The 24,936-nt window shown below is 40.0% G+C and overlaps 8 protein-coding genes across 9 annotated transcripts; 5 read left to right on the top strand and 3 right to left on the bottom strand.

Moving 5' to 3' along the window:
• Positions 1-3,995: 3,995 nt before the first annotated feature.
• LOC132787738 (vesicular integral-membrane protein VIP36) lies at positions 3,996-5,633 on the top strand. Its single transcript, XM_060795021.1, has 5 exons — positions 3,996-4,221; positions 4,304-4,419; positions 4,493-4,690; positions 4,756-5,085; positions 5,148-5,633. Exons 1-5 carry the CDS (start codon positions 4,095-4,097, stop codon positions 5,352-5,354), a joined length of 978 nt encoding a protein of 325 aa, XP_060651004.1. The 5' UTR covers positions 3,996-4,094; the 3' UTR covers positions 5,355-5,633.
• A 97-nt stretch (positions 5,634-5,730) lies between these two features.
• On the bottom strand, positions 5,731-9,288 carry LOC132787735 (adenomatous polyposis coli protein). The gene has a single exon (XM_060795018.1). The coding sequence runs from the start codon at positions 9,056-9,058 to the stop codon at positions 5,792-5,794; it is 3,267 nt and encodes a 1,088-aa protein (XP_060651001.1). The 5' UTR covers positions 9,059-9,288; the 3' UTR covers positions 5,731-5,791.
• A 135-nt stretch (positions 9,289-9,423) lies between these two features.
• LOC132787740 (small ribosomal subunit protein uS3m) lies at positions 9,424-10,294 on the top strand. Its single transcript, XM_060795024.1, has 3 exons — positions 9,424-9,667; positions 9,723-9,918; positions 9,970-10,294. Exons 1-3 carry the CDS (start codon positions 9,650-9,652, stop codon positions 10,257-10,259), a joined length of 504 nt encoding a protein of 167 aa, XP_060651007.1. The 5' UTR covers positions 9,424-9,649; the 3' UTR covers positions 10,260-10,294.
• Positions 10,256-11,541, bottom strand: LOC132787739 (TBC1 domain family member 7). Of its 2 annotated transcripts, XM_060795023.1 has the most exons (4): positions 11,422-11,541; positions 10,741-11,355; positions 10,457-10,688; positions 10,256-10,396 (listed from the first exon to the last, which is right to left on the bottom strand). In XM_060795023.1, exons 2-4 carry the CDS (start codon positions 11,298-11,300, stop codon positions 10,313-10,315), a joined length of 876 nt encoding a protein of 291 aa, XP_060651006.1. In that variant the 5' UTR covers positions 11,301-11,355; positions 11,422-11,541; the 3' UTR covers positions 10,256-10,312. The 2 variants fall into 2 exon arrangements, with proteins under 2 accessions (XP_060651006.1, XP_060651005.1); XM_060795022.1 differs by lacking the exon at positions 11,422-11,541 and having other exon boundaries at positions 10,741-11,385.
• A 137-nt stretch (positions 11,542-11,678) lies between these two features.
• On the top strand, positions 11,679-13,893 carry LOC132787736 (scaffold protein salvador). Its single transcript, XM_060795019.1, has 3 exons — positions 11,679-12,658; positions 12,714-13,661; positions 13,723-13,893. Exons 1-3 carry the CDS (start codon positions 11,742-11,744, stop codon positions 13,775-13,777), a joined length of 1,920 nt encoding a protein of 639 aa, XP_060651002.1. The 5' UTR covers positions 11,679-11,741; the 3' UTR covers positions 13,778-13,893.
• An 886-nt stretch (positions 13,894-14,779) lies between these two features.
• Positions 14,780-20,182, top strand: LOC132787737 (cystinosin homolog). The gene is made up of 10 exons (XM_060795020.1): positions 14,780-14,883; positions 18,207-18,290; positions 18,361-18,460; positions 18,524-18,706; positions 18,775-19,135; positions 19,200-19,327; positions 19,390-19,470; positions 19,528-19,607; positions 19,660-19,762; positions 19,927-20,182. The coding sequence occupies exons 2-10, from the start codon at positions 18,236-18,238 to the stop codon at positions 20,012-20,014; spliced, it is 1,179 nt and encodes a 392-aa protein (XP_060651003.1). The 5' UTR covers positions 14,780-14,883; positions 18,207-18,235; the 3' UTR covers positions 20,015-20,182.
• Positions 20,183-20,633: 451 nt separating this feature from the next.
• LOC132786723 (cellular tumor antigen p53) lies at positions 20,634-24,187 on the top strand. The gene is made up of 8 exons (XM_060793340.1): positions 20,634-20,781; positions 20,914-21,003; positions 21,136-21,172; positions 21,234-21,260; positions 22,730-23,039; positions 23,095-23,341; positions 23,483-23,898; positions 23,960-24,187. Exons 1-8 carry the CDS (start codon positions 20,744-20,746, stop codon positions 23,980-23,982), a joined length of 1,188 nt encoding a protein of 395 aa, XP_060649323.1. The 5' UTR covers positions 20,634-20,743; the 3' UTR covers positions 23,983-24,187.
• On the bottom strand, positions 21,274-22,506 carry LOC132787674 (putative gustatory receptor 94a; the record flags this gene model as incomplete). The annotated part of the gene is made up of 1 exon (XM_060794906.1): positions 21,274-22,506. A coding segment is annotated over exon 1 (1,233 nt), but the record flags the coding sequence as incomplete, so codon positions are not given.
• Positions 24,188-24,936: the final 749 nt, after the last annotated feature.

Genomic DNA, 24,936 nt, shown 5'->3' on the forward strand with positions numbered 1-24,936 from the left:
GTTGCTGGCCTACGTGCAGCACGTGATTGTCGTTGTTCTTGGCCGGTTACTTGCAAAATTAATAAATTGCAAAAATAAAATCAAAAATCAAAAAACACAAAACATAAAACAGAAAAATCGACAACTTTCTACAACCAGTTTACTCTATGCAAGCTGCACTTCAAGCGGGTCAATCGTCAACTTATGCAAATCTAATGCAAATGTAATAGGAAAGCTGGCAACACCTTGGCTTGATTGCAGGTGGATGAAAAAAAAGGCAACAAAAATTACATCAACACCAGCAGCAACAGCAGTAACAGTAGCAACAACAACAACAACAACAATAGTAACAGCGACAACAACAACATTTGCTGGTAGCTCAAGCTTTGGCAATTTCTTCCGCCTCTATCGTTTTTGACCGTGAAATTTTAGTGTGATTGTTGGCCTGTTGCTTGGTTTATTATTTCATTTGTTGCTGTTGTTGCTGCTGTTGTTGTCGGTCGCTTTTAGTAGATAGATGGTCGACGAGAGTGCCCGTTGGCTTGATTTAAATGACAATTTACATTTTGTTCGTTTTGTATGATTAAAAATAGCAATATGCATATCATAATCATAACGCACGAATTGTCTGCCGGAAGCACTAAAAATAAGGCTTAGTCCACACGCCTGTGCTATATATGATGTTTATAAACATATATTATCTGAATCGAGTGTGTATTCATGTATGCTACACACATAAACATATGTACATATTTAATATCAGCGTGTGTTGTGTATTGTGCAACATAAAATGCATGACATTTACGACTCTTTAACTGCAAAAAATGCGAGCAAATAATAAATATATGACACCGAGGGTTGCTTTAAAACTTTGTTTATGTGCATGCTAAAATTCTTCAAGTAATTGCAAATTATGATGAATTTCAAAAGCTGTCGGTAGAATGCATTTTTAATGCCCATCAATAAAAACCAAAAAATACGCTTGCGGTTAAATGTGAAAATTAATGAATCATTGAGTCGCACTTATTCGATTTGATTGCTGGTTGCTTACTCATTGGACTGCCCTCGTAATTAATGCCAGTAATTAAATACAAATTGCACACTTGTCGCAGCAATGCTAACAATGCGTTTGATATTTTTTTTTCCGCCAGCCAATGCAGTTAATCAGCCATGCAGTTGCTTGAAGGCTGCGAGGAGACAACCAGCGAGAGCTAGACAGAGCAAGAGAGATGGGGAGTGAAAGAGAGGGCTGTACTATGACGTTAGTTGGCTAATACAAATACCAAGTTCAAGTTCAAGCTGTCAGGTGTCAGGCAGCAAAGTGGCCACAAAAGTGCCTTCGTTTTGTGCGATGCAACAAGACAAAGAAAACAAAAACCGCAAAAATTAAATTGAATTTTAAATTGGCGATTTGTTATTTATATTTACTTGTAGTTGGCTGCAAGTGTTCATAACAGTCATAGTTGGGAGCTGTATTGTCTTCACTTGGGGTCAAGTTCAGTTGGCCATTTGTTGTAAGCCATTCAATAATTAGCCCGCTTAATTGTGGATTGCCATTGATTTATGTCCGATCAATTAACAAATTGCCTTGCTAGTACTTTGCCTTTGCTTTTTGCTTTGTTTCTATTTCTATTTTTTATTTTTTTTTTTTGCTTTCTTTTGTTGCTAGTTTGCCATTTGCTTTTGCTTTGGATTTGGATTTCGGACTCAGATTTGCGTTCGACTGTTTAATTGAAATAGTAGTTGAACGCGTCTGACAATAGTTATCAATCATTTGAGCAAATTTCTTGGCCTCAGACCGGACCGGCCTCAGGTTATTGCCACTTTGAGGAATTGAAAATAGCGCCAAGAGTGTGCGTGTGTTTGGGCCCGAACTTGTCTGCACATGACAGCCACGCCACTAATTAATGACTTTTTAAATGCGCTAAAAATAGTCGCTGATATTATAGTCCAACTATTCGCATGCTAATCAATTGAGCTTATCCTGAATGTATTTACAAGACCATTAATCAACCGGTGCCCAACACGCGCAACTAATTATCAAGTTCAGCAAACATTTGTACTCCATTACACCTTCTCCAGAGTGCTCCCTAACAAATCATTACATAAGTCTGACTGGGGAATCGTTAAGGAAGTGAGAAGAGAAATCGCCGGAAACTCATCAGAATCTTAACTGATATGACTTGTGCACTCAGTCAGAACACATTTTTGTGGTTAAATGTTAATCCAAAACAGCTGTATTCCCTTTTGCTTGAGAAATACTCGTACTCATTCAAATGTTTTCCATTCACTCGATATTCACTTCCTCTCATATACGAGTTATTTTTGGCATTGTCAATTGCCATTTCTTTTGTTATAAACGGCTACCTGTCGTTTTATATGTGTTATCAAATTTATATTCAATGAGCAAGAGGAATATGCAAAGTTTAGCAACGTTTCAATACACTTTACTTAATGAGTATACAAAAATATGAAAAATATTAATATATTCGCATTTGTTACAAAATTTGTGCGATTACTTAAATACTTTAGCAAGTGTACTGAATTTATTTTCGACTCATTTGAATGGATTAGCGCTGATTGTGTGCGATTATCATATCAATTTGTCATAACTTTTGTTTTCAATATTCATGTTGATTTCATTTTTTCATTTTTACGTTTTTTGTCGATGAGTTTCAATGACCTTACTTAATTCCGTTAATAAATAAGCACATGATGACGCTGCTGTTGCACTTAGACTCTGAAATAATTACGTTTGTTATATGCCAATTAGTGAACGTGTAGAGGAAGCATTGCTAAGGTTGATGCTGATGCTGCTGCCTTAGATGGTTGACAATATTTTACAGTTAGTTCAACTGCCAATTGCCAATTAACTAATTGTGCCCAAATATGCATAGCGAATTATGAAAAGCGAGTGCAAGTTCAAATGTTTAGCATTCCAAAGTTCCGGTCCAATTCGAATTCGAATTCAATTTGCATTATGTATGAAGCATTTAGCTTTTATTCTCACGACATCGACCTTGACAATGCCCGACGCAGTCGGAGTTGAGTATGAGTAACGCATTGCTCGAGTGGCTCGGCTCGAGAGGAAGAAAACTCTTGAAGCTGAAGCTAAAACTGAAACTGAAAACGGGTTTTTCGCTTTTCCATTAGGCGTTATTTGAAGGTGTGAATGTGCGTATGCAATGTGGCACTGCTTCAACAGCGACACTCAAAACGTAACCGTTAGTTTGACAAAGTGACACTCAAACTGCGTTCATGTTATTTAAATGAAACTGGTTATATCGCCAATGTTATGCATATTCGTGGTTGGTTAACTACTTTCGATAGGGAAGAGTTTTGCTGTTGATGCACTTGTCAAACGCACTAATTTGCATGTCTGTCTACCGTAAAGTAGTTGTCGATGCTGTTGTGATATTCGTAAATATTTGGCGACAGCTAATTAAATTGACTCAAGATTAGATTTTGAATTTAACGCATTTCAGTGCTGTAAGCGGCGTCAATAAATCGATCAGGAAACATTAATAGCACATATTAATCGTTGATACGGAAGCTATCGATGGTTTTCTGTAAATAGTATCGATATGAGGCGCCAATTGTAAATATCAACCGTTTGCATGATATGGATGTTATATATCCTAGGGGGTTTCTTATAAATCTATAAAAAGTTTGTGCCTGGGTTTTATTAAGGACCAGCTTTGCTTCAAAAATTAAAAAGGTACAGTTCAAATTCTATTTTATGTAAGCCCTGGTATATTTTTTGTATTGCCCTGAACAGTACACATCAAACTGTATCATTCACTGAACAATTCAACAAGCATTAATTTAAAATGAACTAGACAGCAATTTATCAAAGTAGGAAAATTTCTTCGAGGTTTATTATTTTTTATATACAAACATGAAAAAACAAATTTATTCAAATAATAACGTTTTTGTAATTTGTGAACAGTTATATTTTGGTATATTATACCCTCATGTTGGTATATTTTCAGCTTTGATATGCGGTCACATACAACCACTCATCAGCCGGCATCAGCAGCACTGAAAAAAAGCGAAAATATTTGTGTAAAAGTTTAAACATATTTTCAGTACAGACGACGCCAACGCATGCAAGAATGACGCAAATAAACACACAGTGGCTCCTGGCAATTTTCGGCGTTCTTTGGGGCTTGCAATTTGCATCGAGCTCCGAAGACAATGAGTATATGAAACGGGAGCATAGCCTGGTGCGTCCATTTCAAGGTATGTGGATGATAAGCATTTTATATATAGCATAGCTTGGCTTAACAATGAATCATATACTTACTTAATTGCTTGTTTGCAGGCGTTGGCGTTATACTACCACACTGGGACTTTTTGGGTAACACAATGGTCACCAGCAACTACATAAGACTGACACCGGATTTGCAATCCAAGAGCGGTGCACTATGGAATTATTCGGTAAGCAGGAGAGCTCGCAGCATGAGTACTTCAAGAAGTAATTAATGATGTCTATACAATAATTATCGTGCAGCCGGTTATGGGACGCAACTGGGAGGTGCATGTTGGGTTCAAAGTGCACGGCAAAGGTAACGAACTGTTTGGCGATGGCTTCGCCATTTGGTATACCAAGGATCGCATGCAAACTGGACCCGTCTTTGGTAGCAAAGATCATTTCTCCGGCCTGGCCATCATTCTAGACACCTACAGCAATCACAATGGTCCACACAATGTAAGTACATAACTATACTTGTTGCCTCAATTATTATTATTATCATTATTCTATATTGGCTGCAGCATCAACATCCATATTTAAGTGCCATGGTTAACAATGGCACCTGGAGCTACGATCACGATAGAGATGGCACACACACTCAGCTGGCTGGCTGCGAGGTTCGTTTCCGTAATGTGGAATATGAGACTTTTGTCAGCATACGCTATGAGAACGATGTGCTATCAGTCTCCACGGATCTGGAGAATCGAAACGAATGGAAAAATTGCTTTGTGGTCAACAATGTTGAGCTGCCCACAGGTTATTACTTCGGTCTATCAGCAACAACGGGCGATTTGTCCGATAATCATGACATACACAGCTTCAAGTTCTTCGATATTGATAAGAGCATCACAGTAAGTACAATTTGTCATTAAAGTGATCGTTATGATGATGTTGCATTATTGCTTAATTGTAGCACGAGGAGATTGTCAGTCGAAGCAATATTATACCAAATGCCAAAACATTTGAAGCACCGCGTGAGCACAAGGAGGATCCCAAGCCAGGAATGTCAAATGCCAAAATATTCTTTATCCTTTTGTTCGTTGTGCTAGCGGCGGCGGGCGTGGCCATCTTTGCCATATCGTACTTCAAAGATCGCAATGCGCGCAAACGTTTCTACTGAGCAGCATCATAATAACTAGAGAGCATCGGCAACTGTGTCAGCAGCAAAACACAACCAAACCTAGGCTTAAGTCTACCGCGTTGTTGATGACAAGTTTCAAATCCCTTTTACAATTAATTTATATTGAATGTACCCATTAATGACATTTGTTCATAAGTCAGCTAGAATTATCCGTTTTCTGTTGAGGTGTTTGTTTACTCCGTTGTTTATCTTTTTAAATTCGAATGATTAGGCAAAAAACAACGACACGTAAGATAAATGGGCAATTGTTAAATTTAAGTGAACATTTTTAATCTGAACTATATAGACAAATTGAGAGACCGTAAGATTATTATTGCAGTATGTGTGTGTACATTATATAGAGCAAAGAGCATGATAAAGATAAATGAAACGACCAACATACAAAAATTGTCAAAATTGTTCGTTCTTAATTTAGTTTAAACCCAATGGTGATGCTGTCGCTGTTGCTGGCGACTGGCTGAGGATGAGCGTGCCGCCGGTGGGCGAACTGTGGCTAACATGGATTCGATTTGACGCACCTGATTGCTGACAAAACGATCGTTAGACGGTTCATTCGACCGTTCACCGCTCTCTAGCGTATCGTTGGACTTGTGCATGCCACTTAAGATGCACTGCTCAAACAATGATTTCGACTGCCCGTCGTCAAGAGAATCATCGGAGCTGTAATCAGTCTTAGCGCCACCATCGATCGTCTGTCGTCTGTGGCCATTCGCCGGCTTGGGCAGCGTTTTTGTGGTGTGACTTGAACTAGTGCTGGCGCCACTTGGTTGTGGTCTGCAGCTTCCCGCAGCAATCGCCTGACTCAGCAGATTGCAGTCATCATCGGAGTCCATTGATAATGAGCTAAGTGAATCACTGCGCTTTGGCAAACGCGGTTCGTTCTCCACTTGAATGGCACTACGTCTTGGAGGCAACTTAGGCGCCGATTCCGCATTGCGTGGTAGCAGCTGCGGCGGCTTCATGGGCAAGCGCATGGGACCCACTTGTGCCGACCCAACAGTCAAATTTGATAGTTCCGAGATGACAGAGAAATTACAGGGACTGTCCTCGACATAATACTTGTTCATTTCATCAGTCACAGGTAGATAGTTGGGCAAACCACCGCAACGCATCTTGGTAATGGGATCCTCGTTTACTTGCATTGATGGATCGAGTCCCTGCGGCAGCGGTCGCGGCATTTGGTCATTGGCATTGTAATCATTCGCCGTGGATGCTATCGACAGCACCGACAGATTGCTATTGCTGCCCGCCTTTGAGAGCAACGCAGGCGTATCTTCGGTACAATAATTGCGCGCATCATCATTGCCATTGTGATCATTCCTTAGAGGCATTTCTTGTTGTTGCTGTTGGGAATTGAGCTTGCGATCGCGATGCGGTGACTGAGGCATGCTTTGTGTGGGCGAATCTGGCAGCTCGGAGGGTGAAATGACGCCGCTTTGCATGCGACTGTAATCGCTAATTACAGAGGCATTATCATCACAGGCAATAGTCTCATCATTCACCAGGGAATCCATGGAACTGCGTCTGGAGAACATGAGTGGCGTTTGCATGGCAGAGTAAATAACTTGATTGGCACAGTTGGTGTTGTTATTATTGCTGTTGCTGTTGTTGGCATTGCTGTTGTCGCTAGTTGTTGGAATAGGCTCCGCTGTTGGTGTCAGTGCCTCGGGTGTCTTTGGCACCGTCGTTTGCTTCTCCTGCTTGACTGTGCCGACTTCTGTTAAGCTACTGAGTGAATCAAAACGACTGAAGCAGCCTGGTGTACCCTCCTCGCAATAGTTGATGGGTCGCTCGCCCGGCTCAGGCTCGGGAGTGTCTATGCAGTCGTTGGACTTCTCTGTGGCCAAATTCTCAAGAGCTGTGGAGCGCAAATTGAGCGTTTTGGGTCGCTGCACTTGATCACTGCTCAAATCGCAAACAGATGCGGATTTGGCCAAGGGTTGCGCAGCTGTTGATGCTGTGCTACCTGTTTCATCCAAGATGAGCAGAATTTCATTGCTGTCGCGCGTCTCAGTTGCTGTTGCTGGTGGCTGAGGCACTGCTTGAGCTGAACGTCTTTCCTTGTAGCGCACACTGAAATCCGTGGGCTGATCCAGATCGATGGAGTTCTCAAAGCTGGGCTTTGAAGTCTTATGCTCGCTGTAGCTATACTTCATAGAATAGTCAATGGGTTGTTCCTCAGCTGGCGGTTCGTATGCATTCGTTTTGCTTAGTTTGCGATGCTCGAAGGCACTGTCCGACTTAGTGGAGTCCGATTTACCGGAATAAATTGATTCGCGGCTTTCACATTTACGTGGCAAAGTGTTGCTGCCATTGCTGTTATTGGTGCCTCCGTTAGAGGCACGCACCTTCTTGAGCGAGCCTGTCGGGTTGCTGCTCAGGCGCATGGAACTGTAGCGACGTGGCAGCGTGTCTGCATGTCCATTCTTGGCTGGCAACTCGTTCAGTGGCGCCAATTCCAAGGCAGCGCGATAATTGATCAAGTTCTTCAAGGCAGAAGCGCTGCCCTCAGCTATCATTGTGTTCTTGGATGCGATCAGCGCTCGCAGTAATGGTATGGCATTGTGCTCGATGAGGAATTGCTGATCCACGGGACAGCGGGCCGACAGATTCCAGAGTGTGCCGCACGAATTGCTGACAACTGTCTGATTATTGGACTTGAGTTGCTGCAGCAGAATGGCCAAACAATTGTGTTGCCGCAAGATCTGGCGATAGGATTCACACACCGCAATGTGACTCGACACATTTCGTAATATGCCACCAGCATTCTCGACAATCTTTAGTGTTTTGCTGGGTCCCTCGTAGCTGAGCATCTGCACCAGAAACGCTAAGGCACCGTCGACGGCACAAAACTCCGCCTTGTTGGTGCTGCAGTGCGCAGATAGATTCCACAGCGCCGACAGTATGGCCTTCAGTGTATTCTCGCTCTTGTTCTGCATAGCAGCCAGGGCCAGCGATGTCACTGTACCCAGCTCATTGAATATGGTCTTCAGATGTTTGTCCGCACGCCACGAAAGATTGCGCAAAACGCTGGCGGTGGCTTGCAGCAGATCATCCAGGTCCGTGGCATTTGAGTCCAGTTGAGCGACCAGTGCTTCCATAAACTGTTTTTGCCCACACAACAGCGACTTGTTGTTCTCCTCACCACACGTGAGATTTGTCAGTGTCATCAGCGCATAGCGACGTAGTAAATTACATTGCTCACGTCCTGTTGCCGGTCCATGGACTGCATGGTCGAGATGCACCAGGTTGGGTATGGCCTTAAGGGCGCCCAGCTCACACATGGTTTGGCGATGCTCTTCATCGAAGCTGGCCTTCATCAGCAGCTTCATGGCGGCCAACGGATGACGTTCCTCATCGTCGGCAATGGATTCGCCGCCACTCTGCAGCTGCGTGCGCAGAAAATTGCAGCTGTAGTCGTGTATTTGATCCAGCAGGCGCAACACCTTTACCTCCCGCGGATTGTCATGTACAATGTTGTGCAGTGCTTGGCTAGCGTTCTTTCGTGCCGCTGTCCCACCTCCAGTAGCGGCTGCGTCGTCATTGGCATGCAGTATTTTCACCAGTAGTTGGATGCAGTCGGAGCTGCGTAAGGCGGCACAGGTGTCCGCATTCCGTGACAACTCCAGAAAGTTGCGCGTTAATTCAAGTTGCTTGTGAGCGTCGCTCTCGTTCAGCGTCATGATTTCAAATGAGATTTTCGCAGTTTAATGATACTGTGTTTGGAGGAAACTTATCTTCCGGGAATTACAATTTTCCTGTGAGTTTATTACATGTTCCTAGGACACAGGTAGAGGTTTCTTTAATCTGTCCATAATGGCTTTGGAGAGTAGGTAAAAAAGTATCCTACGGCGCAGAAGCGGCTGCCTTTATCGGTATATTCGCTAGAGCTGCAGAAACATCTCTGCTATCTATCGAATTATCGATATTTGTAACATACCAAGCATCGATGCTTTTGCAGCTAATGAACATAACTTGCAACAAGTGTCTTTAAAAAATTTCAAAGAATTTTAGTTTCATTAACTTATTTTATTTATTCAAACTGAGAACAAACTAAAAATTAACTGAATTCGTTTCTGGTTTAAATACATTTTTAAAAAATCAGTCAAAAACAAGAGCTACCTGTATAAACCTCATAACTGCATCTATCGTTTAGTAGCATGCGGTCATACCTTGTCGAACCGTTCACTTTTACCAAGTTACGTCACAGATAACAGCTGTTTAGCCGCAACACAGCTGCCAGTCGTAGTTCTGAGTGTTAGTCGTGAAAAACAATGAATTTCTTGAAAAAGGTAAATAAAAATGATTTGAAAAAAATGCGATACTATATGCATAAATTGTGAATAGGCTAGCGGCTCGTTGTTGCCCATAGCTGAGGCGCAGCTGAGCAACAAATCCGCAATACACACCAGCGCCGTTTGTTGTCGCGTGCAATCTGGACGTTACCGCATAACCACAAAGCGGGACCGGCCACTTACCTATGAAATGGCAAATCCTCCGCATTTCATTGGACATCGCAAATCATGGAACTCTTGGAACACATGTAAATCTACCATTCGTGTTATTTATTGAATTAAACTTAACCTATGTGTAGCCACGCTGAAGGATTCGCTGCGTCCGTCTCAAACAGCTATTGAGGATGTGTTCCTGCGAAAGTTTATAACTGGCACATGGCATGCATTGGTCTGCTCCGAGATCATCATTAAGCGACAGCACAATACCATCCGTATTGCCGCCATCATTCGTCAGGCGATTAGTCCACGAAAGATGTACTTCCTCATTGGCTACACGGAGGAGTTGTTGTCATATTGGATGCAATGTCCTGTTACGCTGGAGCTCCAGACGGTGGCCGACAAGAAGGACGTTGTCTTTAAATATATTTAGTACACTCTACAACAAAATACACTTCTAATACTACAGCTACTTAATCGTTTAACTCAATGCGCGTATTTAAGTTCACCATTATTGCTTTGCCATGATTTTATGGCTTTATTAACTATCAGTCCATCCAGATCTTTGACCTAAAGAAGTAGACAGTGGAGTTTAGGTTATTCCTTAGATGTGGCTTGTAATTTTCTTACCTTTTCAACGGCAGCTTTGACTTCGTCTAGGGAATTCTTATCACGTATCAGTGATCTGATGTTCTTCACCAGCTCGACAAAGAGGAAAACGACTATCTTCTTATCGCCGCCACAAATTTTGTCCCAGATCTTCACCAATACTGTTTCGCAGATAACACCGGCAAAACATGTTGTATACCAGTTGTCTAGCAGTTCAGAGCTCTCGCCAAACAACCCCAGCTTATCCAATCGACTGCAAACACAATTATTACTTGATTGTTGTACAATTTTTCTTGGAAACTCACTCGAATAATTCCTTGTCTTCGCGCTTGAGCAGGGCTTGCGTTAGCTCCTTAAGCTTGGTGCATTCCTTCTTTAATTCACGAGTGTACTGATAGAACTCCTTGGCCATCCAATAGGTGTCTACATCATCGTCAAATATCTGCAGCAGTGCGCGCACAATCTCTATAAATTGATTGTCATCCGCTCGAACATTGCTATGCAATCGATTGTTCTCCAGCAACCACATTTTATGCAGCACCATCTCCTTGGATTTACAGGAATCCGATGAATCCAAGCAGCGCATCACCGTAACAGCGCGTAGTAGATCTTCATAAACCTGGCGTCGTTGTTCTCGCACGTACTCGGTATTGCTTTTATGCAGCGGCATTATGCCCATGATGAGACACCAAAGCAAATGCCTTTGCAGTGCTGGAACAGTGTAATTGTGGACGAAGTGCTTCAGTTTAGTCACATTGCGAATGTCATCTTGTAACAACTTGTTTAGGGATTTCACCTCCTCGACGCTGAAACAGCCAACCTTCTCATAGTAACTCGATCGAAAGTTTCTTTCGTCGGTGGTCATCTTGAAATATTTTGTTTAATTTGTTTATTGTATTTATTTATGTTTGAGTCGTCAGCTGTAAAGGCAGTGCTTTTGTGAAAAATTGCTAAGTTATAGTGTTGTAAAAGATGTGCAAAATTACTTTGGCGGTAAAGTACCAATTGAACATTTGGCCAATAAGAATTTTATTTGAGAATGCTGTAAGCATTTTAATCAATAATACTAAAATAAGCATTAAAAATAGTATTGTTAAAGTGCATTCTGAGACGTAATTTTTATGATTACAATTTATTTCTACCAAATTCGCTCCACTGGCATTGTGAATGAGTGGAACGCTCAATGTGATCAGCAATGTTACAGTTGTCATTTCTTGGTATATTTTAGATGTTAAAATAAGGTTTTTGGAAATGTTAAATTTGTTGGTCACACTGTATACGGCAGTCCGCAGAGCAGTAAAAATGCATGAATAATAATGAAAATAAAAGACGAATAATAATCAAAATACTGTTATTATTAAACGACACGGAACGAAACGGAAGTGCAATTTGCAAGCGTAAAGGTAAACGAAAGTTGCCGACTTGCATGAACTATTTAACAATTTTGCTGTGCAATCGAAAACCGACGATGCTCTCGCGCCGGAGCAAGGAAAAATCGCAGGCACACAAAGAGGGCGTCGTGGGCAAGTATGTGAAGAAGGACACTCCACCCGAGATACCGGTGATTAATGTGTGGACCTCCTATTCGGATCAACATCAACGTGCCAAAAAGAAATCGTTGCAACGCTGCGCCAGCAGCTCCCCCAGCTGCGAGTTTAAACCCCGCAGCTCGAGCTCCAGTCGCAACACTTATTCCTGCAACGATGCCCAACCGGATTACTATCATGCGCGGCGCGCGCAAAGCCAGCTGCCCCTCAACAACAATAATAGTCAGCATGTGCATCAGCCTGTTCCCACCTCTTCTGTGAATCAGTTTCGTGCTGGCAGCAGCAACAGCAGCAGCAGCAACTATGTGAACATTGAGCAAATTGATCGTATGCGACGCCAGCAATCGTCGCCGCTGCTGCAGACTCCAACAAGGGGATTTCAGCGTAGTTACTCTTCGCAAAAGCACTCGCTTCCGCCGCCGCATGTGGCAAATACCAGCTACGATTCGGATCAGGGACTGTTGAATGCCTCTTATGCTAATATGATGCAAATACCAAGGCGACCTCCATCGCCAGCGCATTTTGCCTTGCCGCAGCAACAGCAGCAACTACAACAACAACAGCAGCAACAACACTTGCACCAGCATCAACCACTGCAACAGCATCCATCGACCTATGGATCGATGCTGCGCTTCGAGCCAGCCAAGGAGCATCAGCCACGCTATCCACAGACAAGGTAAAGTTATCGAATACCAATTTGACTTGTCTATAATGTCTTCTTTGTGATCTAGATCACCGTTGGAACAGCAGCAGCAACATCACCAACAACAACAGCAGCAGCAGCAACAGTTGGCTGCTCATATGCTTGGTAGCTACTCCAGCGATTCGTATCCCATTTACGAAAATCCCTATCGCGTTTCCTCGATGCGTGTTACACAATCACAACGCTCCGAATCGCCCATCTATAGCAATACAACAGCATCGTCGGCCACGCTTTCAGCAACGCCGCACCATCATCATCACCAGCATTTGGCAGTGCCGTCGACTGGTTCGCTGCGAGTTAGTGGACGCGACGGCAGCGTTGGCAGCGTGCGCGGTGCCTCTGCCTCAGTTCAATCGCTTTATGCGCCACCTTTGACGCCGCCAGCATCGAGCACTTCAACTGCCGCTGCTGCTGGCGACAACAATGGCAATGGTGCATTGCAAAAGGTCTCATCACAGCAGTCGCTCAACGAGAGCGAGGAGCTGCCACTGCCGCCTGGCTGGGCCACACAGTATACGTTGCATGGTCGCAAGTACTACATCGATCATAATGCGCACACCACTCACTGGAATCATCCGTTGGAACGCGAGGGTTTGCCCGTTGGCTGGCGCCGTGTGGTGTCTAAGCTGCATGGCACATACTATGAAAATCAGTATACGGGCCAGTGTCAACGTCAGCATCCATGTCTGACATCCTATTATGTGTATACGACATCAGCAGAGCCGCCGAAAGCAATCAGACCAGAGGCATATGCACCGCCATCGCATACGCATAATGCATTGGTGCCAGCGAATCCGTATCTGCTGGAGGAGATACCCAAATGGTTGGCTGTGTACTCAGAAGCGGACTCGTCAAAGGATCATCTGTTGCAGTTTAATATGTTTAGTTTGCCAGAACTAGAAGGTTTCGATAGCATGTTGGTGCGTCTCTTCAAGCAAGAGCTGGGCACAATCGTTGGCTTCTATGAGCGCTATCGGTGAGTTTATTCGGTTTCAATTGCAACCTGTTCTGTAGCTATTCTCTTCTTTTATTTGCAGTCGCGCTTTAATACTCGAGAAGAATCGACGTGCCGGTCACAATAATCAGCAATAAGAACGATCTGGAATACATCGTAAATACATGAAGTATCCTGTGCCTTTGCCCAAAACACTCATACGCCGCATACGCCACTCAGCACAATATATCTAATTTATTTATTATTATCATTATTATTATTTATTAATGTCATTTTTGTAATGTTCTGTTGTGGTGTCAGTTTTGTAAACTGTGATATAATTTGACTTTAAAGCTATGCACAATTTTAATCATGACTCTCGGAACGTTTGGAAGAATGGCCCACGATCATTTATCGACTATATATTTTCTCAATTGCGACTTGCATGTGACATGACGATTTATTTATGTATGGACATACATACTGATGTATTATTATTTAAAACTTTAGTTTTATCCTACTTGAATTTTATTTATTGTGAGTTTGCGGCTTCTGTATTTGTGTGCGCGCCTATTAAATTACTTTTCAGAATTTACAAAAATAATTGAACTTTTTTATGGGCAAAGATCTGAGAGGTAAGCTTTAGTATACAACGTTTTTATTATTTAATTAATCTTAAGAGCATTTCAAAGATTAGCGACTGCAAACGCAAATAAGCACAAGTGTTTGAAACCATTTAAACTGTAAACATTTAACAACAATTTATTTTTGCATTTAAGAGCGAAGTGAAAAGAAACAAAATCATGTTATAGTTAGTGTAAAATGCAGACAATTGTTTTTTAAGTATGAGTTTGAGTTTGACGAAAATCAACAAACTCATCGAAGGCAATCAGATGCCGGCATTTCTCACATGATTATTTATAGCAGAGACGAAGTACCGCACTCTCGATAAGTACATGCGATACGTATCCAACTCAATTCAACTATGAATTGCAAAAACAAAAGCTACAATCGAAACCAAGATAGAGCAGAGCTTGTCGGTCGCGTCGCAAAGACAACACCAACACCAGCAGCAGCAACAGCAGCAGCAACAACATGAGCGGCAACAGCAGTAATAATAAAGCCAAGCAGCGTTCGTGGACTTCATTTATAAGCGTTGACGCTGTGCAGTTGGGGCTCAGTATCTTGACAGACGTCTCGTTGTCACTATCGTTAAAACATTTAAGCAAGAAACAGAGACAGTTAAGCTCCGGCTGCGTTAATTGTTAGTCCACACGTTCTTTTACACAGTAATGAGAGATACTTTAGTTTATTGATGCGCAAACATCTTGATCTCAAGAGGGCAGTTCGAACACTTTTATTCGCCTCTCTTCAGTTCAGTTCAATTCAATTCAGTTCGATTCGGCTCGACTCGACTCTGTTGTCTATGGTTATTTTTTACTATCGATGTTGTGTTGGAATGTTTTTGGCTGTGCGGATGTTTTCAGTGCTTTCCAAGTGAAAGTTCTAATCCGGCTGCATGAGACTCTTCAATATATCGGTTTTATGTGCTGAATTATTTATCGTTTATTTATACAATTGGCAAAACTCCGAGCTGAAGAAAAGAGTTGAAACGTGAATGTGCTTACATAGTTTCACATATGTTTGTTTTGTTGATTTATTTAAGTGTTTTACACGTTTTACATAATACACTTGAGCTTTAAAAGTGCTTGGTTATGAACTATTTAATGTGTGTGAAAATCTATTTAATTAATATTCTATCAATGTTAGAGTATCAGCTAATTAACGTGAGAACTTTATAAAAACTATTGAATAACTATCAAGTACTTTATAAAGCTGAAATCTAAAACCAGTGCAAGAAGATCAATTACAAACTTTGTGAGTTAACCATGTTGTCAACTGTCAGAGTTTTGCGGAATTCATTCATCCAGTATTTATGACCGGTTATAATTTTCACAATGCTCAGAAAATGTGACAATTATGTGCAGATTAATCGGATTTCCAATTGTTGCTGATGTTGTTGTTGTTATTGTATCAATCGCGACGCGTTTGTCGGCGTCTGAATCGCCCAATTTATGGCAATTGAAATAACTCGATTAGCATTATCAGCAGCCAAGATAAGCTCAATGCTCTGGAGGATGTCGTATACTTATTTCTGTATTTTCTTCGTTTTTATTTTTATAGTTTACACTGTTCTTTTTGATTTTGCCCCGTCATTCGTTACGCTATAAACGATTACCTGAATGAGCAGACCAACAGCAACAAAACATTCAAAAAGCTTGTTATTATTTATTGGCCGCGAGCAAGTCATAGTCAAGGCGGCCCAACTTCTAGAACAGCGACAATATAACTTCAAGTGCTCACTTGCTGGCATACAAAACGCCTTTTGATATCACACTGATACGCATTCGAACTCGCACTCGCACTCACACTCATATTCGTATTCGAATGCGAGTGTACTCGCTTGCATGCGACCTGTTGAAGTTAGTCGTGAGTTAGGCTTGTGAGTGCAAAGAGAGAACAAAAGCAAAAGCTCGCCTTAATTACAAATTGTAACATTGAATGGGACATTTGTTCGAACCCGAAAAGGTCGTTGCGAATTTTTATCTAGAGCAATTATCCGTAGGTACTCGAGTTCTACATATGTATGTATATACAAACATAGTTCTAGTTGACAAGCGACATCAGGTTGTTAGATTGCATATTTACAATTGAAGTGCAAACATTATAGTACTCATCAAAGTGTTGTGTGCTTGAGTCATAAATGTGCAGAAATTGTTTTGAAGCTGTTATCAACAAATCTGAGTTCTAAGCTGGTTTTTTCCCTTTTCTCTTATTTTATTTTAATTTGCGATTAATTTAAAAAGTATATAGGCGTAATTCTCTGGCGATAAAAAGTCACGTGCGACACAATTTACAGTGAAAAAAACATAAGCTGTTTTAGCTTATTATTAAAAATAATTGATGGTTGAATTTATAAAAAAAATTAACTGATTTTTAAAATAATTGAAATTTTTAAAATAATTGGTCATATTTTTATCTCTATATTTAGAGCTAAGATTGATTTTAGGAACTTTTTATGTTTTACAATAAAATATATAAATTCTTTAATTATTGGGTTGCCCAAAAAGTAATTGCGGATTTTTCATATAGTCGGCGTTTATAATTTTTTTAACTGCTTGTGACTCTGTAATTATTATTACTATTAGCTTGCTTTAGAAAAAAAGTGCGCCTAATTTTGTTTGAGAGTTGCTAAAAAGTTACGAGATGTGTATGGTGATAAAGCCTTAAAAGAAAGACAGTGTCAAAATTGGTTTCGCAAATTCAGTTCTGGAGATTTTTCACTTAAAGATGAGCCATGGGATTGGAAGGGTGTGGTATATTTTGAGCTGCTTCCAAGGAACCAAACGATTAATTCGGATGTTTACTGTCAACAACTGGGCAAATTGAATGCAGCCATCAACGAGAAACGGCCAGAATTGATCAATCGTAAAGGTGTCATTTTCCATCATGACAACGCCAGACCACACACATCTTTGATGACCCGGCAAAAACTGGGACAGCTTGGCTGGGAAGTTTTGATGCATCCACCATATAGCCCTGACCTTGCACCATCAGACTACCATTTATTTCGATCTTTGCAGAACTCCTTAAATGGTAAAACTTTCGGCAATGATGAGGCTATAAAATCGCACTTGGTTCAGTTTTTGGCAGATAAAGGCCAGAAGTTCTATGTGCGTGGAATACAAAATTTGCCGGGAATATGGCAAAAGGTTATCGAACAAAATGGAAATTATATATTTGATTAAAGTTCATTCTAAGTTTGATTAAAAATGCATTTACTTTCTTTTAAAAAATCCGCAATTACTTTTTGGGCAACCCAATAAAACAGAAAATAATATTAAAATTATTCTTAGCACTAACTAAAGTGCTGATTCAAAATAAAAAAGTATTTTGAAATATGCTTATTTCAAAGAATTATTCATATTTTAATTGTGCAAGAATAATATAAGTTAAGTGGTTCAATCAACTCGTTGCAAATAGATTTAACTATATAACATATGTACATATGTATAAATTCTCGAACGCATGCGTAATTGTGCTATATTGAACTGTCGCAAACTTCCATAGATTGCAGTAAATTTTTACAACACATTTTCATTGATTGCTGCGGCTGTAAAGCCAAATCAATTGCGTCAAGTGATTCACTTTTAAATAGACCCACTTAAAATTGGCAATTCCGCAATTCATTGTTAACTCAAAGTACGACGTCTTCGCATGGCTTTAAAGTGTTTTATTATAGTACCTTATTATACCCAGTTGACTTTGGTTATCTGCATTCCAACATTCACATCTCACTAGATAATTCTCTGGGGTATTCCCAATACTGACTGCGTAAATTAATTCAAGCCTAGGTGTAAAACTAGTTATTCGTAATTATTTCACCACATTTACTTAAGCGAGTATATACCTAAAAGTTTCATTAAAGTTTATAAGTTTAATGTTTTTTAAAAATTGCTATTTTTAATACTTGTTTGAAGAACACAGCTGTAATGATTAATTAAACTAGAGTTCACTTATTTACAGGTGCTGCGAATAAGTTATAGCTGCAAAATATGGCTCGTTGCTTGAGCTTTTATTTGCTGCAAGCACTTGCTTTTGTTGCCACGGGTAAGTCTTCTAAATTGTCAATAAGATTGTTCAAGTGCCTAATAGTAAATATAAATATTTTATTAAACAGTGGGATACGTCAAGGCGCAAGTTAGTCAAGGCTTCACTGTTGATACTCATGATCTGACGGTATTGCTGAATGGCAATAAAACTTTTGAGATTTATGCTAGGTAAGTTCGAACTTAATTCCACTATCAATAGGTACTTGACAAACTAATTATAACCACTTGTAGTAACAATATTGGAGTAAATGCCAATGTACAGTTGATCAAACAACATGAGGACTACTTGGATTTGGATCCCGAGTCATTTGTCTATCAAGCGGGCAGTTCGTTCAGTCAAATCATCACTGTAACCGGTCGTCATGCAGGTAATGTCGAGATCACCGCCAGCAGTAATCCCAGCGAAAGTTGGATGTGAGTAATGAATGAAATTCCCAATTGATTGACTTATCACTTAATGATGCCCTTTTCGATTTTTGCAGCACGAGCGATTTGTTTGTGCGTGTTGTTGTTGCCAAGTCTGAAGCCATTATTTACACCTCAATTGTGTTCGGCTGGATTTATTTTGTTGCATGGTCGGTTTCGTTTTATCCGCAAATATGGATCAACTATCGCCGCAAATCGGTGGAGGGTTTGAATTTTGATTTCATAGCCCTCAACATTGTTGGCTTTACGCTCTACAGCATGTTCAATTGTGGCTTGTATTTCATCACCGGGCTGCAGGATGAGTACGAGGAGCGACATCCTCATGGCGTAAATCCTGTATTGTTAAACGATGTCGTTTTCTCATTGCACGCTATGTTTGCCACAAGCATCACAATCATTCAGTGCTATGTGTATGAGGTAAAAACCAATAGATTGCATAATCTCTATGGCTATATCTAACATATCTAATCTTGCGATTTAGCGCGGATTGCAACGCGTCTCGAAGACGGCATTCGGTTTATTGGCAATATTTGCTCTGTTCATCGTCATATCAGGTGGACTGGCTGGTGGCGGGGTAATTCATTGGCTGGATTTCCTATACTACTGCAGGTGATTTTAATTTACTATATTTACTTACTATATATTCGCTTTAATTCCCATTATCTCCCCAGCTATGTGAAGCTGACGATAACAATCATCAAATATATTCCCCAGGCCTTGATGAATTATCGCAGAAAAAGTACTGTGGGATGGTGCGTATTGATTTCTATTCAAAATTAAATTTGAGTATAATGCGAATTATTTTGCAGGAGTATAGGTAATATCTTATTGGATTTCACTGGCGGAACTCTGAGTATGCTGCAGATGATATTGAATGCGCATAACTATGGTAAGAAGATCCGAAAGCACTTTGTTTTATTTCTCAAAAAATTTACTTGCAGATGATTGGGCGTCTTTATTCGGTGACCCAACGAAGTTTGGCCTTGGTTTATTTTCTGTGCTATTTGACATATTCTTCATGCTTCAGCATTACGTATTCTACAGGTAATTCAATAAATTTCCCATATTTTTGTAATTTACTCGATTGCACCAGATTTTCTTCGCTTGTCATCAATTTTAATTGAACCCCCCATTTATTATATGTTATCAATTCGTTTTTATTTTGTTTTATTTTTTTGCTGAGTCAATTATGTTTTTGATTTTCACAGACATTCGAGAGAGTCTTCTAGCTCTGATCTAACGACTGATACAGCGGTTAACAATGAAGCTCAGAATGAGTCGATTGAGAAATATTAGACCTTAACCTTATTAATATATATTGATTTTAGTTTTTGTATAATATTTAGTACTTATTGCCTATTTATAATTTATGTTTATGCCATGTCTGTTTGTAGTCGTTATTTAGTACTTTGCTTTACATTATTTATTTAAAGTGCCGTATTAATAAATGTATCTACTCTTGTACATATATATGTATTAATGAATGAAAATTTTATTTGAATAAATTGAACTTACAATATCTTGTGCGTGATTTATTTACGGGAACTGGATGGATTATAAATTTACAAATATGCATACACATAAATTATTATTTGATGTGAGTTTGATGTTTTGAAAAGCCCGCAATAGAAGGGAAAAAACAAACTGAATTTCCCTTTAATATAATTCCCTGAAATAAAGTGTGGCGGTTGGTCGATTCTTTCTTGTATTTTGGTTCTACAAAAATAAAGGTATAGAAATGTAGATTCATTTTATAATGTGTACTATATATACAATACTAATTGAATAAAATATAAATATCAACACAACACACCGGTTAAAATAGGACGCACGACTATTCAAAGGAATCGAAATGGCGCGGTCTTAGCAACAGCTGTTTGATGCCGCTTGTGTTGCCGTTTTGTGACTGCTAAAACATAAAGAAGAAGAAAACACTTGTTTGATAATTTACGTTTTGAAAAGTTCGCTTTGTAAATAAATACATTTAATATATTTATAATCAATTACTAGTTACTTAAACAGAGTATGTACGTTGTTGAACCAATGTCTTGGAAAAAAGAAAGGTATTAAGCATTTGTGGAGTGTAAAAGTGGAATATTATTATTTGCTTGCATGATCGTGCATGTGAAATGCTCAAATAGCAGTTGAGCATTTAATTCTTTAAACAATTACAATTTTTTTTGAAATATTCGCAGATTGAGCATTGATGAGGAGGAACAGGACATTTTCGAAGCTGCAAACTCGAATCTGGAAAATGCAAATACCGAACAAAACACAGAAGAATTGTGAGTACGCTAATTACCTTGCCTCGACAGGTGTCTCGCCTTAGTTTAATCTATGTTATCTTATATACTTTGTGTGTGTATGTGTGTTACCATATATGGCTGAGTTTTACTAATATACCACATTACTTTCAGGCCAAATGAACCATTGGCATATCTACAAGGTTTAAATGTAAGTACACAAGTTCTTGTAGTTAATTGATCATTAATATATTTTTATCTTTTCATCGCAGTCGGGCAACTTGATGCAGTTCAGTCAGGTAAGACTTCTCTCGATCGTTTGAGGCGTTGCGATAGATCCGATTGAACAAGAATCAGCGAAAAACTGGCTACAGCCGACAGAACACTATTGATCAGTGATATGTCAATCTCAAAGAGACCCATTGGTTTTATCCTGTACTTAATGGAAATGATTAATAGTGAAAATGAATGAACACTTCGTTGATATCGCCAATCGGCCTCGTTCACATTGATCTCTTGTATAATAATTCCTGTTGCCTGCGTCTCTGATAATAGATCATTGCTTAAGTACGTTAGCAGGGCAATTTCCAAAATGGATATTGACAAAAACACCAAATTGATGAAGGCACCAAAGGCATCATAGGGTTTTTTACCCATAGCCGACTCTGCAATGGCGTAATATTGGTTAAAAACGCCCACCGTAATACCCAGCAGATGACAGATCAGCGATAGTACAATCGAAAGCGACATCAGGGCCATATAATCTGTGCTCTGCGAACATATCATTTTATATTGCGCAGCGAGCACATCCAGCTCATCGGCCAATGAGCAGAAGCGTTGAATGCGATAGTATTTCGAATAGAGTTCCTTGTGCTTCGGGTTCTGCATTAGATTTACCTGCTGTACTTGCAATTTCAGGCGGTCATTTAGTGCCTGTATTATGTTCTTAATAACGATCATGGCACCGAAGTAACAGTTGTTTAAGAAATTCGAAATCACCATGGGAAATAGAGTGTAGAGAGTCCAGGACCAACGTAAATCCGGCTGATTGCGTTTCTGTTGCACTATTAATGCCATCTCCATGACGAAGGGAAATCCTAAAACTTTAATCATGGCCAGCATCACCGATGTCAACACTACGCGTCCATCAATGGGCAGCGATTCGATGGTGTCGAAGAGGGGCACTCCGCTCATCATGCGTGCCACAGTTTTGCTCATTATCATTTGGGTTATGAAGTTAATAATGGCCACAATAATGTTCATATAACTGTACAATTTGACAGCATCTCGTAGATTTAACTGCGACATCGTGTAATCCTTATACATTTGACGCACATAGATGGTGGTAAAAATCGCGGTTACTAGCATGGCATATGCCAAATATTTCTTCGAGAATATATAGCGATGGCGACCGCGCAGCGTAAAACGGTTTGCAAAGAGTCCAAACAGTGTTAACATAAATATTAGCGTAACGAGCAAAAAGTGAACTATTTGCCCAGTGCCTCGAATGGGTTTCCTCGAGAGTCGAATGCCAAAGAAGCCCATTGCGTTCGAGTGTCGATTACCTACTGACCATGTAATGCGTGTAGCACACAATTAATTGATGTTTAATTGTTTGTTACAATCTTGATGGCTGCTCCCCAAAAAGCACGACACCTCACAATATTAATTGACAAGCGTTCCCAGTTGGACTCATTAATCAATGGGTCGGCAAATTAACAAGTCATTTCATTTGTTTGTTTTAATTTAATATCTTTATTTATTTCAGCAATCCGTACTGCGTGATATGATGCTGCAAGATATCAAAACACAGATCAATGCATTGCCAAAGCTTGAAAATCACAATAAAGGAGATTATTGTTTGAGCTTGATTTTGGAGGAGCCGCCCAGGTCGCATTGGATGTTCTCGGTGCCGTTGAACAAGTTGTATATTCGTATGAATAAGACCTTCAATATAGATGTGAAATTCAAAATCAAGATGCCTTTTCAACCGCTCAATCTAAGAGCCTTTATCTGCTTCGTTAAAGATGTCAGTGAACCTGTGTTGCGTTGTCAGAATCATCTAAGCACAGATCCAAGTGAGTTAATACATAAAATCCGATTAATTAGTTATTAATTGGCATATTCTCACAGTCAAGGACGATATGAGCAAGCGAAGCAGTCTTCTACGCTGTGCTAACCCAAATTCAACCTATTTCGGAACAGATCAGGGAAAGAGTATTATAGAGCGTTACTCTGTTCTAGTGCCTTTAAATATGAGTCATTCCAGCCATCAAGGCGGTGGATATGTGCGACAAACCCTTGCCTTCAATTTCGCCTGCCAAAATTCATGCTTTGGCCGCAAAGAAACTTGTTTGCTCTTTTGTTTGGAAAACGTAAAGTAAGTCAAGTAAACGATAAATTATGATTGGACTTATTCCTTCCTAGTTCTATAATCTCAAGAATATCAATTATAAAACAACTAAATTAAATTGCAGGAACTTCTGTCTGTAGAACTTATATACTATTCTTTATTTTACAGTGGCGATATACTAGGCCAGCAGGTGTTGTATGTTAAGATTTGCTCGTGCCCAAAGCGTGATCGCAATGAAGATGAACGCAAGTTGGGGAGCAACAAGCGCAAGGAAGCGTCGTGTGCCTCGGACGATGAAGAAGTCGACGAGGAACGTGGCAAAAAGACGCGTCGACGCACTCTTCAACGCGACGTCAAAGAAGAGAATGAAAGCAATGATAGCTGCGATACTCAGGCTTTTCCCTCAGACTGGAATGTTTCACGAACTGATGATGGCAATTATCGTCTAGTTATGAAGTGTTCAAAGAAGGATATGCTAGTGGAGAGCATCGAGGGTATGATTGAGAAGACAGCAGCCGCAATGTTACGAAGTCCACAGAATGTTAAACTACGTCAACATGCCAATCATTTGTTGAATCTTAAAAGTAAATATTATGCTACATGTTTGTTTGACAAGTCACTTACTATGTTTCTCTCTGATTACAGAATGCGCACTGAAGCTATCATAATTTTCTAAATGAACACAAAAATTACCTACGTTATAAGCAAATCCAATGAATACCTGCGACATTGTACAATCATAGTATTTAAAATGAGCACAATATGTTGATTTTTATCGTATAAATATTGTTGACCGACTGCGTTGCTTTTAAACTTAAGTTTAACCATACCATAGAGTAAGTTTTCTAATAAATGCATCATATGTACTATGTACATAACACATAAAATACTATCATAATGCATTACCCTCTGTCGCCATATAGACTTTATAGTTGTGCACGGTCAATGCACCGCAGCAAAATGAGCAACTGCTGTTGGCGTTGAACTTGCAGCATGCCGCAAATATGTCAAAACTGATATGTTGGATTTTCATATGCATATTTATACTTGGGTTTTCATGTTTTGCTTTGAGGTCTATGCTAAAAAAGCAAAAGGCAATGCAAATTGCATACATTTCCCTTTCAATCTGCATGCACATGTGCGAGATGGCAAAGATCAGCAAGCAGATGTTGTAATGGAAGGCGTTCTTCTGCCACATGCACATTACGAGTACGAATACTCGTTTAATAATAATACTACTATAAGCGAGTAAACATAATGCTCGCATGCCTGTCCGTATGTGCCATACATTGACATAGGGCAGTGCCAAATAAGGCGTCTCAAGATTGTTTGGGGCTTTAATTTTAACGGCTTTCTCTTCTTGCCGGTTTGGATACGGCTTGTTGAGGTCTCTTCAAGCATACTCAGCTACTGGTTTGCTGCCATAACTTTTTGAGTGGAGTGCACATCGGAAAAAAGAGCTCACTGCTTATGCTCATCGATGGAGGGCATTCTACATAAGGTATTTGAAAGTAGCTATAGGTATTTCTGAATAAGGAAATGTTGCTGAAGACTTCAACTAAGTTTCGAGTGGTTTACTCAACAGTAAACAATAAAATATATATGTTTTGGAAGTTTGTGTG

The sequence above is a fragment of the Drosophila nasuta genome, chromosome 2R, assembly GCF_023558535.2.
Source record: "Drosophila nasuta strain 15112-1781.00 chromosome 2R, ASM2355853v1, whole genome shotgun sequence".
In the NCBI taxonomy this organism is placed as follows: Eukaryota; Metazoa; Arthropoda; class Insecta; order Diptera; family Drosophilidae; genus Drosophila; species Drosophila nasuta.